This window comes from Armigeres subalbatus, chromosome 3, assembly GCF_024139115.2.
Source record: "Armigeres subalbatus isolate Guangzhou_Male chromosome 3, GZ_Asu_2, whole genome shotgun sequence".
Classification (NCBI taxonomy): Eukaryota; Metazoa; Arthropoda; class Insecta; order Diptera; family Culicidae; genus Armigeres; species Armigeres subalbatus.
In genome coordinates this window covers 133,359,832-133,374,594 of record NC_085141.1, presented here as the reverse complement: position 1 = coordinate 133,374,594, position 14,763 = coordinate 133,359,832, and the positions used below count along the sequence as shown (strand labels likewise).

The following is a 14,763-nucleotide window of genomic DNA, read 5'->3' as shown; positions in this document are numbered from 1 at the left end:
CCAAAAATTAACGTTATTTCAAATATTACGTATTAACTATCCAGTTTTCCGCGAGCGGTAATGGCCGCCAGCTTGCCTGCGGGTTAGTCTCTGATTTGACGTTTCTGGAGGTCAACTGCACCCACCGCTCCGAACATTCTGACCAATGTTGCATATAAGAAGGTGCTGATTCAGTGAATTCAAGCCTTCTTATATATCACATTGATCAAAATGCTGGAATGGTGGGTGCAGTTGACCTCCAGAAACGTCAAATCAGAGACTAACCCGCAGGCAAGCTGGCGGCCATTACCGCTCGCGGAAAACTGGATAGACTAACGCAAAATGAACTCCCCCAAGAAATTATGACGTTTGAGCGGGTCGCATAATGAACGCAAAATGAACTTTTGTTCGAGAAGACGACCCGCTCAAATGTCAAAATCCATCGGGTGAGTGAATTCGATGAACCGCTGCACAAGTCTATAGACACTATAGGTTCCATAGACGAGCGCAGGAACGGTTGGGCAATTTTGATTAAGTGTGTTTTTCCACTTTTTCACAGTGTACCACGTGAATTTGACGTCACACGCTCCGTTGCTTGGATTGCAATCGTGACGTCATGCTCGTTTGGCTACACTAACTGACAGTTCGTTTGGCTACACTCGCCTTCGCCTCAGCTCGTCTATGGAACCTATATAGTGTCTAGTATTAACGCGAAAAACGTTGTTATTATGAACCCCCCACCCCCTCGTAAAAATTTGTAACAAAATTCAGAACTACCCACACCCCTATACGTAACGCGTAACAAATACATTTTTTTAATCTTATTTTTTTTAATTTAAATATTTTTTCTCAATGCAATTAATTTGTTACGCGTAACAATTTCTCGAAGAACCCCCACCCCCAATATTTTGCGTAATAAATCGTAACAAAAATTAAGCAACCCCCCCCCCTAATATTTGAACAGACCCTAATGGGCGCGAGTATTTTGATCAAGTTCGTAGCCCTGTCATTTTAGTTTTCATATCACTCGTTTTCATATCGGTCACTGTTTTCGGCTATCAATTTAGTTGCTGTATTTCGTACTGGTGACGTTTGATGGTTGATAAAATAGCAGCGCTCTTACCGCGCTTCCAAATTTATGTCGTTTTCGGTTTTAAACCTGGGTCAGGTCCGACCCCGACTCTGAATAACCGAACGAAAAACGAATCGGGATCGAATCAGTATGATGGTATTAGTGAGAACTCAAGCCCTATCATCTGTTTTGCTTACAATTCGCACTTTTATCAGCTGGCAGAAACAGACATATTTCATCTATTGAATTTTGTTATTAGAGTTATTTTTTTTTCTTGTTTTATGAATTATGGGGGAAATCAGACGTTTCTTCTGTTAATTGTTTAATGACTAAAATGATTATTAATCCATCTATAAATTAATGTAGGGGGGTCCCGAAGCGTAGTTGGCTACACGTTCGCCTTTCAAGCGAACACTACTAAAAATCCACACATATTTATTGGCAAAAATCCATAGATTTAATTTATGATGTATATTAGCGCACACATAACCATTCCCCACGCGAACTACTAATAAAATATATATCCAAATAAACTGTATGTGTGGTCTCGAATTAGCAATTATTTAATTTATGTGTGGTTCTATATCAATTATATTAGGGTGGAGCTATTGCAAAAAATTATAACGGCGACACATATATCTTATATAGATATTTTTGGCAGTGAATGGTCATGGGTTCGATTCCCAGCCCCTCCACCAAAACCCTCGTCAGTCGCCGGACGCGCAGCCTTTGCGGTGGCGTATTGGGGTGCACGCCTCACCGTCAGGGCTGCCTGATGACGACTGACAACTTGTTCTTCTCGGAGGCATTCCTCCAACGTTACCCGGATAAATGGCAACCGGACAATGCAATGATCATTGGATACACGACATGGACAAAACGAACACAATGGACTTACGACGAGATGGACCAGCAACGACAACAACAATGAATAATGGAAAAATCTAAAAATAGATTCTGTGTGGATTCTGGCTGCAGAATACCACAGTAGATCTCGGCACAGTAGCGGCAGTAGCGGTTAAGTAACACAGAGTGCCTATCAAATAAATAAAGGAATAAAAAAAATGAAATAAATTAATGTGATTAGGAGCTTATGATGAATGACGACGGTAATGCGGTTTGCCGTGAAAGAATTTTTGCCAATCCGTGTTTCCTGATAAACTATTATTCTGATTCTATATGGCTTTAATGGTAACAGTAATTGTGTTACAGTAGATTTGAATTATCAATTGTCATTGAAATGGAACAGATCAAGAAAATATGGAACACTTTGTAAAGAATCCAATACAAAATTTATTTAGATTTGGTGCCTTTTATTTTAAAACAAAGAATCAAATCGTACAAGAGTTGAACAGCATTTTTTTTGCTATTTGTATTCTTTCTGCTATTTTTCTTCCCAGAGGGGACCCTTTGGGATAAATTGCGATTTCGTCAGAACTGCAAAGCCAAAAATTTAAAAATACAAAAATACAAATACAAAAGAGGCAAATAATTTTTCACTACAAAATCTAAACAGTAGATTCAACATAATAAATATCAATGAGAATAAATATGTCTTGTGGGTTTTTTAACGAATTACAATTAAAAACCTTTCTTCCACTCAAAAATTATGCACAATTCGTAGTTGCTAAAGCCTTATAAATGGTTAATGCCAGGGTTAATACCCCAGGTAACCATTAAGCACTTTAATAAGCCTTATATAAACCATATAACAACATTTCAGTGCCTATAAGCTGTATATACGATTTTCAAGTGCTAATCAGCCGTATAAGCTTCGAGCATCAAAAGAAGCCGTATATCGGTATATAAGGCTTTGATATAAGCCCTGTGGATTCAAGCCGAATAAGGGAATTGTTATTGCCAATTTAGAGCTACTATCTATGACGTTTTGGTAGAATCAATAACAATCACACCTAGAATTTTATAACCTGTCTCTTTTACTCGCATTAGAAACATTTTTTCTGAAGATCAGTCGTGTATGCTTTTAAATATTGTTCCAATGATGAATAATAATCTGCAGCCAAATCACCATCATATTGCATGGAAAATGCCAGAAAATGTTTCATGAGCTGTGGGTTTCTTAAATACAAACAAATCCGTCTTTAATTAATTACTGAATCAATGTATTATTTTCCTCCGTCATTTTCAACGCTTCTCGCCCTTGATGCAGAGGCAGATGAAATCCTTCTGCTTTTTATTCCTTCCAAACAATACATCTATGCAGATGCGTATTGGATCAGATGGTAAAGTAAGCGATCAACCTAAACAAAAAGCATCAAACACAGCTCCAAGCGTTCAAGCCCGGAGTTAAATTGAATTAGCAAAAAAATTGAATCCCCAATAGGAATAAAAGAGAAAGAACGCATTAGAATGTAAACAAGTATTTTCCATTTAATTTTTTTTTCGTTCCGTTCCAACTCGTCTAAAAATTTTGACATTTTGGCATAGGCGTGGAAAAATAGGTAGGGGCAAGCACTATATCAGCCAAATAATTCGCCAAAAGCGGCTTTTGAGCAGCACTAAAGAATATTTTAAGTCTTATTAGCTCTGTTGACAGGGTTTTATTGCGACTATAGAGCCGAAATAAAGTCGATTTTAACGGCTTAATGGTTACTTGGGACATTATGTGTATATTCTTCAAATCCGTAACCTTGAACAAATTATGCACAGAACTGCAATAATGAATAAAATAATGGTAAGAACATTTTGGTATAAATAACTTCATAGCAGCAAATACTCTGGTACGCTTTTTCCCATTGATAGAGCAATTATACCTAAAGTATATGTACGAATACACAACGTAATAGTGAACAAATAGCAGCTACCTTCTCGTCACTGCATTTCATAAATCACATTTTCAACAAAATATTCAACCCTCATTTTGTTTATAATGGAGCTACCATCTGAGGTAATCAGCGAAAAATATGTCAATATCTGAACCCGATTTACCATCAGAGAAACTTGAAGACAGCAGAACATTAAAATAATCAATTTTTGCGTGGAAGACAGCAACCAAATTGATAAATTTAACAAATGAAACAAACAAAATCAAATACCCATCCGTGTCTTTTGCGTTTTCATTTTCCATTAGCGTAAACATAAACACCAGTTTGACAGTTTGTGTTCGAATGTATTGGTGAATCTAGGTTGGATCTCGATAAATCGGCAGAGCGAACCTCATTCATTTTGGGTCGGATCTGGTGCGGATCGCGATCCAACCTGAACGAATAACCGAACGTTTTGACAGCTGTTAGAGCGGATCCGGTGCAGAACTAGGTTCGACCCAGCAATAACCGAAAACGACATTAGTCACCTGTCAGTTGCGCTAATGTTATGCTACGTTTTGACAGGACAAGTGAATTGAACAAGTCAGTTGAATTCAATTGACTTGCCAAAAGTTGAACTTGTTTAACTTTCTTTTCGTACAAGGTTTTACACGTTCAGTTCGCGTTCGATTCAAGTGACTTCACTGGCGAAAGATAGGGCATTTTGCTGGCGAGGATAGGGCATAAATGTCAACGAAGGAAAAATCAGTACGATTTGACAGATAGGTACCCACCATGTTTGGGGACGATGACAATAAAGGGAACCGCAGCGACAATCGTCCTCTATAGTTTATTTCCTCTATTGTGGCGACACTGTCAGAATTGGAACAAAATTCATCTGTCATTCCCATACAAAATCGTGTTCCAAACGAGCAAGAGACCTGTCAAATGAGGCACATGTCACCACTCTTAATTACATATACTCTGCAAGTGATGATACTGCGCTGCCAAAAGCAAAACGACTATAATTTTTACCACGGAATCTTTTTTCTGTGAATGCAAATTTGTGTTTTTGGCAAAAGCGGCAAAATGTCTAAGCAGTAAAATCGAAGAACACCGATGTCACACAAACTGTTATAATTAGACAGCATGTTGACGGTATGTTGACAGACCGTTTACCGATTCGGACTTTCGTGATTTTCACCCACGGGGGTCGTGCTTTGCGATCGATTCCACAGCACAGATTATCCAACCGTGTTTAAGTTTTTGTCAATACGCCTCCAAACACCTAAAAATGTCCGGTATTGCCAGTGCCGTCGGTCTATGGACATCCAAATGCATTCTAAATGTGCAGCAGCAATCAACCCGTATGCTGCACTTCACAGCGGTGTGCTACCGTCGTAAGCCACGTTTCCTCGGCACGGCCAAGAGCAAACTGTTCCGCGTCCCAGAACGGCACAAGCAACTGGAGGAAGAGGCAATCGAGCTAAAACGGCTGCACAATATCTATCACACCCAGATGAAGGCCGTGCGTCGGTTTCTGATGGATGAGGTCGAGGCTTCGAAACTGATATCCCGTGCCGGTATGGTCATTCAAACACCCGAAGAGGAAGCGGCAGAATGGCAAGAAGTGCAGAGGATCAACGAAGAGTGGAACCAAAAAGTTGGGGAAGTTCGCGACAAGAGGCTTGCTGACGAACGAGAACAAAGGAAGAATTACATTCTGGAAAAATTGGTTGCCAAAGAACAAAGGGATCAGGAAAATCTCGAACAAGTAGAGCAACGAGTCCGACGAGAGAAAGAATTATCCAGTAGCTACATTACTCGAGATAATATCGATAAGGCTATAGAAATGGCTTTAGTTCAACCAATGAGTTTTAACTTTGCGATTGATTTGAATGGTAATATACATAGGAACGAAGAGGGACAAGCTCAGGAAACAATCAAGGGATGATAAGTTTACTACAAAGATTGTTATTAGATTCATTGACGTAGTAAAACGTAATGAAATACGATTCATTCAACGATTTATTAATAAATATCACTTCTTAAATAAATGTTCCCAATCCGGTGAGGCGTTCAGTTTAGATTTAATCGCCGCCAGATTGATAATATTCCCGCTTCGTTCTTCCGGATTTGTTGTGATCGACACAAGCTCCTGTAAAAATCCACTATCCATACCCATGGACAGATCGAACACTGTGTTTCCTAGAAGCAATTTGACTTTACCCGATCGATATCGAATCACTTTCCCGATGTAACCTTCTTCCAGCTCTCGAACTGTGCAACGCTGCGGATCAGTTTTTGCCTCCTCTTCTCCAGTTCCATTGAGTTCCGTTTTCCGCACTTCCGAGTCGGTTTTCCCAGGTAATGCATCCGGAAGCTGCAGCAGGAAGAAGTTGTTCTGGTTATCAGTCGCTTTGATAGATTCGAGCAATTCGCCTGCTTGCGGTTTTGGATTTTCATCTTTGACTTCGGGCTTCAAAGCCTTGAATTTGTAATCCACTGAAATGAGAATCAAGCAGCACCATGTTTTGACAATATTGTACAAATGAACGAGACAACTTCTATAATACTTACAATTGTCCAGACGTACGGGCCTCAACATTTGATTTTCATACTTTTTCACCCTCTTCCGAAGGTAGTTCATCTTCTTCGGCGTCCCCAAAAAGGTCCGAAATACGTTTCCGCTCGTCTTCCGGATCAACCTTAATTTCGGTTCGATAAACTGGACGCCGGATTGCTTCCCCCGGCTCTTTCGCAGAACTGTTGTATTTGTCATATTTTGAACGTTGCTGAAGCACGCGCTGGGCCAGACCCTCAGAGAAAATACCAGCGGTCTGGACCAGCGAGCTCTGCTTTCGACCACCGGCTTTATCTTTGCGTTCTGATTTGACTCTCTGCTTCGGTCCCGTTGATGCTGTTTTAACATTCCTGAAATTTTAGAATCTAATAAGTAACAGACAATAAAGCATATTCAAGTCTATAAATTAGATGCTTACGTGTCTTTGTTCCTCACTGCATTCAAATTTGGTGTGTACACTTTTTTATTTGTTACTGGTTTCACAGATCGACCGTTGGCCAGTCCACCTAAAGTTAGATCCCGCGGAACACGAAACGATGTAAGACGTTCGGTTTTGATGGTTACACCGGTAGGAATGGGAGCTGTCGTTGCTGCGGATGGCATTGACGGTACGGAAGAATTAACTCTTTTCGATTTGAGTCCCGGTTCTTGCTTAATTTTAACAGTGGATTCCATGACACTAGCCAAAACCGCTACAGAATTAGGAGCTAGATTATAATGGAATTCAATATTGAACAAAATTTTGCTAACTCGTGGTACTTTGCATGTATTTTATTTTTGTTTTATTTATAAATACTCGCGATTAGAGATGTCGCAAATTAATCAATTAATTCGATTAGTCGTTGTGATAATCGATTAATTTTGAATGAATAATTTTGAAGTTACTAATCGATTATTCGGGATTTTACGACTATACGCTTAGATGTCGTTTACTTCGATTAATACTAAGGACACACCTGTGGTACTTGTACCATGGTACAAGAGAACAAAAAAATTATTCCAAGACTATCTTTAATAAAGACAATAATTGGTATGGTACTCATTTCAAGATTCTTGTACCATGGTACTTGTACCACCAGTGTGTCATTAGTATAATCGATTCATCGTTGTGATAATCGTTGTGAATCGATCACTACTCAACAATGAATCGATTCAATAATCGTCAAGAGTCGAGAGTAATCGATTAATCTAGATTTTACGACATCTCTACTCGCGATGCCTTTTATGCTGTCTTTTTGGGGTAACAAAATGCTGTCAGTTGATATTTTTATTGAATTCTTTTTCGAAATGACGCAATTCGCAAAATGTAAATAATCCTATTTTGAACAGCAATAGGCCTTTTCATGTAACAGCCCTTACATTGAACTTCACTGAGGTAACTGGACGTAAAGAGCCCCACACATAGCATACGTTTGCGTTGCGTTTGACAGTTTTCCCATGGGAAATGTGTCAAACGCAACGCAAACGTATCCTATGTGCGGGGCTCTTAAGAACTTCAATCAAACGCCATATGGAAATTTGTCCCATGCAATCGATATACCTAAATTTCGAAAAGTCGCCTCATGATTCTTTTATTTAAAAGCAAAGGGCGGCAGAGACTGATGATTACTTATTCCATGTTAACGTTTGAAAATGCCATAAACAAAGGGTCTATATGAATGACAAGCAAACACAGAGTGACTTATCAAGAAGACCTATTCCGGAGAAAAAATGAAATATAGACTCAAAATTTTCTTTTATCGATTTCTATACATTTTTTTGGTTATTTTCGATGCAAATAAGGTTATGGATGCATAAACAGTGTTGATTATGTGCTTTTAGAAGTTTTTGCTGCTTGAAATATCGTAAATCTGCGAAATGGGATTTGAAATTGCAATGCCTTTTTATTCGAACGGGATTTTCTAAATGTTTAGGTTATGGTTGTAGGCCCTTTTCGAGGGGCGATTCACTTGTGTATTTTCGATTCAGTCCGACGTATTGAAAATGTAATAATGTATTTTTTATGTATTTCCATGTAATGTACATGTATTGGATGTAATAATGCATTAAATTGAATTGAAGTATTTTTTGTGCATTGATGTAATATTAGTGTATTTTTTCACATAAAATGGACTGAAATTAATTATTCTTGTATTTGAACTTCGATTTTTGCATTTCAGTGCTTCGAAGAAAAAAAAAAAGACTTCAGAGACGAAAACTGAACTAATTTAATTGCATCAGATTGCATCAACAATTTTCTTGAGATTTTTCCAGCCTTGTATGATTGGGACCTGAGACGAGACCTGCAAAGACGGCTTCTTTTTCCTTGTTTTGACACTTGTTCTTCTTTTCATCACAGTTGATCATCGATTCTCAACTGTTTCCTTGAGTGTTTCACCTAAATCCCGGGTAGAATCTTCTGAGCACAATAAAAGTGTTTGGGATTTACGGATTTGTAAACTTATTTTTATAAAGATTTTCCTATCAAAAATAAAACACGTATTCATAACAGTTCAATATTAAGCTGTCCGGCTTTTCTAGAATACTTTTCAAAGTGAAAAAGTACTCGTAAAACAAAATCATTCGGAATACTTTTTGAGGGATACCAATACTTTTACACAAAAAGGTGCTGGTTGCATCTGACAATTCGTGACAGCGCTTGCTGGTTGCAGATGAAGTTACATTTTTTCCTCTTTGCAAGTCCCGTTCCAGATTGGGACTAAATTGCATATTCCTCACATTTTACGAAAAATTTCTACAGGTAATTTCACCGTACTGAGCAAAGGATTTTAAACCTATAGTTATAACGTGTTAGATTCTCGATCCATTCAAGGAAGTTCTCGGATGCAAAACATTTCTGACTTCTTGTGTATCCACAAGACATTTACCTATTCGCATCCAATGACCGACAGAAAACCTTTCAATTTATAATTATAGAGCAAATGCTAATATATATAATTCTATAAAACACTTGCCAGATTTGAAATACTATCCCAAGTAATCAAAAGTTCCTTTAAGAGTACGTTTTTCGCTTAAGCAGCTCAGTGAAGCTGATTAAGCGAAAAACGTACTCCTAAAGGAACTTTTGGTTACTTGGGATGTATTTTCATCTAGAAATGAACGACAGTAAATACCGATTATTTTTGATTTGCTTAAAACATGTTCATCATTTTCGGACGATTGTCCAATTCCTAAATATGTTACAATCACTCGTAATCAACCAATCAATATGGTAAATATGTATTCACATGCGGCGCAACGATATTTGTAAACACGTCTCGGTGAAAATCCGCCAGCCATATTGCATGATTTTGTAAACATTTTAGGCATCTGCTGTTGACCTGGTTGTTGATATTCATTAAACTACATTTTGGATCAATGCCATTGATCCAAAATGTAGTTTGTCCAAGGTCTAAGATATTTTTTTTCGTTTCCAAAATGAAACGCTACTGGCGGATCTTCGAAATGGGGTTCAAATCGAATGAATAAAATAGGGGAGGGAATCTTCCACTCAGTGCGCAAAGCTATAGTAATGTCGTTTTGTTATTCTTTGATGTGTGCGTTAACAGTAAATATTGTATTAAATTACGAAAAGACTTTGAATTCGCGTAATGACCATTTTACTTGCATTTCGATGTATTTGAAGATTTTTGTTTTGCATTCCCAGCAAACCAGCAATCGTATAAGAATGTACAAATTAAATTATATATATTCACAGATCAGATCGTAATCATATATAGATCCAGCAGAAGTTGTGAAAAATTGTAGAAAGGTTACATATAATGTAAATGTACAATCTAATTACAATCTATGTCATTAGTTGTAAATATGTAAATTTAAACTCAAAACGGAATCATATATCGCAAATATTCAAGAAATTGCATATATGTGCATCTGAAGTTACAATGTCGTTAAGATTTGATTGTAAAGTCCTCTGTTATAATGATTTCAAATATACATACAACAACTCTGTTGATCCTTGAATGTTCAATAAAATATTCTTTTTCAAGAATATTAAAAAGAACACATTTGTCATTGTCATTAAATACAATTCGAAGACAAATATCAAAAGCGGTAGTTGTTTTATACAAATACATTCCTCAACATTAAACAATCGGTAATCACCCAGTCAATGTCTGTGAAATAGAACTACATGAAAATGATCATTCAGTTATATCTGTACTATTGGCCAGAATTCTAAGGGAACCTTTTCGCACCCATTCTCCATGAACTATGTTTTTTCCGTACATCTGTACTAGCTATAGATAACTAAACCTTCAAAGGTAGATTCTTAATAAATACTTACTGTTATTTGTCATTAGGCATAGTAAACAGCCTGGTGTTGTTTTTAAGTACTCACTAAATGGATAGAAATTTGGCAACCAGAAAGAGAGTACTATTAGTCGTTTTATTCCATATTTTGTTCTCAACAATAAATTCACAACATCACGGCGATCTAAAGAACACTTAAGAAATACAATAAACAAGATTTTAGGGAAAACAAACTTTGAGGGCAATTTTGTTATATTGACAACGTTGTATTTCTCCTCTTAGAGATGATAATATTATGATGATATTATACACGTCAATATGAAATTATATATGTGTTCAATTAAATCGCATATACTGGTTTATGCAATCATTGTCGACAATGTTGTATAAGATGTAATGGAATGTCTTTTCCAGATTGTATTCGCAGACGCAATATTATCATTAGGTATAAATGATTGCTTAACAAGGAAAGATCCATTAATTACGTAACGCTAAAATTGAACTTTTTCAACCCCCCCTCCCCCCTATGTCACACTTTTTGTATGAAGCTTCTGAAAATTTTGTATGGATCGTCACACTTCACTCAACCCCCCCTCCCCCCTCTAAGCGTTACGTAATTTGTGGACGTTCCCCAACTGCGTACACATGGAGGAACCAGGTAGCTTCTGGACTATGAACTAGAAGGTCAAAGGATCGAAACTGGAAGCTGGAGGCTAAATTTATAACATAAATATATACATTAACTAATAATCAACTAACAGCATGTCACATAATGATTACGTTTCGACCTAAGAAAATTTGTTGTTGCAAATACAATATGTTTTTTATGATAATATAATGTATGTATTATGATGTATGTTTGAACTGTTTTTTACTATTCTAGATTTAAAGTTGTAACAGTCCAATTATGCAACCTTTTAACTGAACATATGCGATCTCTGATAAAAACCAACATGATTGTATATTGATTAAATTGAAATCGGAATACATCGTATATCTTTTTATGCCATAACACTGATTTGTACGTATATGGCCTCCACTTTTGTTCACATAGAAGGAATCTATGCATTTTATACAATCAAATTGCATCATATAATACTAAAGACACACTGATGGTACAAGTACCACGGTTATATACCCTAGTACATATTGTACCATGGTTTTCCACGTTGTACCAGCATGGTACAAGGTGACACACTAGTGGTACAACTTGTACCATGGTACGAATACCACCAGTATGTCATTAGTATAAGAGTACATTAAACAGAACTGAAAGTTAGTTATGTGAACCAATTTGTTGGCTGGGTTATGTGCATTAAATATGATTTTTCGAATTTTCCGTGTAATAACGTATTTTTAAGCATTTTATTTGTATTTTTGTGCAATATGTGTATTTTTGTGCAATATTTGTATTTTTATGAATTATTTTCACTCACGTATTTTCGATTCATTATTTGACAACAGTGAATCGCCCCTCGGCCCTTTTCACTTGTTAAGCGTAATATGAAGGTTTGTTGGTACACGCACAGTCATATCACTCGTCAAATTTCCATCATTCAATGATTTACTGGTCAATTCAAAAATTAATCAGTTGGCCAATCGATCACTCGTGGCGTACACATCGTTTGACGCTCGAGTTTGACGTCTGCTCACTACCGCCATCTGGTTCAAGATTTGCCCAACTAACTGAAATCAGCAGATGTCGTTAGTGCTCATCTATCCAAAATGAAGATCAAACAAATCAAAATTAAGTTCAATTCACCATTGGTGGAGGTAGCCAATTTTGAGTTGGATGGCCCAACTTGGATTTGAGTTGTTTCCGTTTTATCCCATGTGAAAAAGTACCTAAATATTTAATTGTTTCCATCTAATGTTTAGTTCAAATAGGTTTAAACCAGGACGGTGAGACGCCTGTCATCCGCGTTACAATGGCACTCTACCCAGCATCGTTTCTGGTACTTCTGTTTTTGGTACACAGTTTCTCCCGAATTCTGCGCTCATTTTGGGTGACTGATTCGTTCGCAGTTAGTGCTAATTATCGGCAATTAACTTCTCCTTGCGAAAACTTGTTGAGGTACATCGAGCGTTTTTTGTTTGTATGGCTTCTTTATGTCGAAAAATAGAAATTCAAACAAAAACATTGTTCGCCATATTGAATGAATGGTGGGTAGGCGTATTACTCACCCACTCTCACTTACTCATTTTCTCTTTCTCTCCCACTCATTCGCTCTCTCTCACTCATCCTCTCCCTTTCTCTCGCTATATCTCCCTCTTCTCGTTATCTTTTTACCTCTTATATAAAGAAATCCGAACCAAAACCCCGAAGTGTAAACTCAAGCACGGAAAATGTTTTGACAATGGAGACTTATCGCCAAGCTTATCGCGGAAAATTTTCCCTGACAAAACCCGGAGCAAAATCCCGTAACAAATCCCTCCTACAAGTTTTCCGAACTGTAAACCTGCCTTTAAAGGCTACCTTACACCTCGGGAAAATTTTCCGCCGGATTTTGAACCCCGTGCATTTTAAATGGGGCCGGGATTTTGATTTTCCGTGTCCGAATTCCAAAAACATCGCATATGCAAAAATGCATGGGGAAAAAATCCGTGGACCAAATTCCCGAGGTGTGAGGCTACCTTCACAGAGAAAAAAATAATTGTGTTTCTAAAAATATCATACTGTTATTTTGAATATAGAGCAATTTTGGTTAATTTAAATAATGAAACACTTAATGTGAAAGAAAAACTTTCAGTTTAAGGAATGATTTCTGAATAAAAAAATGTAATTTCAACAGTTGAAATTTTTTTTTGAGAGATTGAAAGATTTCAAACGAGCTTGCTGATTTCTAAAAATTTGGCAACGCTGTCTATGAAAATATCTGGCAACTGACCTCACTTGAGGATTAACTGTCATCAAATATTATCAATTTCCCACCTTATCGGCCGCGACGATTTAAAATCGTCGCAAAACAAATTGACGCCAAAATCGTCGCCAGCAGAAATGGCCGTAAGATCTGTCAAATCAACTGTGAACAAAATTTTATGTACTCAATAATCACATTATTTCCCAAAATTGAGCCCTGTTTTTAATGCAGATTGACATTATTTACTAATAAAACTAACATAATTTTAGAATAAAGATGTTGGCGACGATTTTGATAGTACCTAAAAAATGGTCGGCGCGTTTTGTTACCAAGGAAACAGACAATATTTTTTGTATTGCTGACGGCGAAAAAATAGAGCTACTGAAAAAACGGGGAAAACTGAGGAAATTGAAGCACATTAAAGGTAAGAATGGAATTTAATGTACCTAACTAGAATCCGAAGTCAATTTCGTGTTATAAATTTGCAGATGCTTATCAAAACTAATCACAGAGCTCGGATTATAACTAATCGGATGCACGGGGAATTAATCTATTGCTTGCCACCAACAAAATCGTTCGGCAGCAGGTAGAAAACTATATTTGTTAATATAATAGTCAAAATATTAATCATCCGTCTCATCCTCACCAGGCCACATCAGAATTAAGGCACCCCTCTGCCGACGTACATTCATCTCGTATTGAATGACCTTTGAGGATCGATAGCTGTCGGACGAACTCGTCTACGCTGGCCCTGGTACTCTGTATAGACCATTAACCCTCCGTGTTACAGCTTCCTCTATGTACCGCAGTACACGGCGAATCTATTTCCATTTACAGCAAACTTGTGGAAGTTTCGGCTAATCCCAGAGCACCATCAATTAAAGTATTCAACGCTTTCGACTGAGGCGGACCTGTTTCGTTTATAATATGCGTGAATAATGAACAAAAATATTAGATAATAGAAATCCAAACCATGAAAATAAATAAATAAAACTAAAACAGAATTATTAATTTGAAATATATGTAATGTTTTATTTTGACATACTCCACTTAAATTGAAAGCGCATACCTTTTGTTATTTCGAAAGAATCACTAGTTAATTCAAATGTAAAATACACGTTTAGCTTTGAGAGGATAATGTTACTTTGAAAAGTCGGCTCTTGTAAAAGTTCCTATCGAAGTGACATTTTTGCAATTGTAGATTTAACAGTCTTATACTTTCTACTGAAAATCACTAACTGATTTTCTTAA

The 14,763-nt window shown here is 37.1% G+C and overlaps 2 protein-coding genes and 1 long non-coding RNA gene across 3 annotated transcripts; 2 read left to right on the top strand and 1 right to left on the bottom strand.

Moving 5' to 3' along the window:
- The first annotated feature begins 4,999 nt into the window (after positions 1-4,999).
- On the top strand, positions 5,000-5,835 carry LOC134225433 (small ribosomal subunit protein mS26-like). The gene has a single exon (XM_062705512.1). The coding sequence runs from the start codon at positions 5,111-5,113 to the stop codon at positions 5,768-5,770; it is 660 nt and encodes a 219-aa protein (XP_062561496.1). The 5' UTR covers positions 5,000-5,110; the 3' UTR covers positions 5,771-5,835.
- Positions 5,788-7,203, bottom strand: LOC134225432 (DNA-directed RNA polymerase III subunit RPC4-like). Its single transcript, XM_062705511.1, is given in 4 exon segments — positions 5,788-6,321; positions 6,397-6,445; positions 6,447-6,750; positions 6,819-7,203. Coding segments are annotated over 4 exon segments (1,074 nt in total). The 5' UTR covers positions 7,076-7,203; the 3' UTR covers positions 5,788-5,857.
- Positions 7,204-13,688: 6,485 nt separating this feature from the next.
- LOC134224285 (uncharacterized) lies at positions 13,689-14,554 on the top strand. The gene is made up of 3 exons (XR_009982896.1): positions 13,689-13,936; positions 14,001-14,098; positions 14,162-14,554. It is a non-coding gene; the product is annotated as an uncharacterized LOC134224285 (long non-coding RNA).
- The last annotated feature ends 209 nt before the right edge of the window (positions 14,555-14,763 follow it).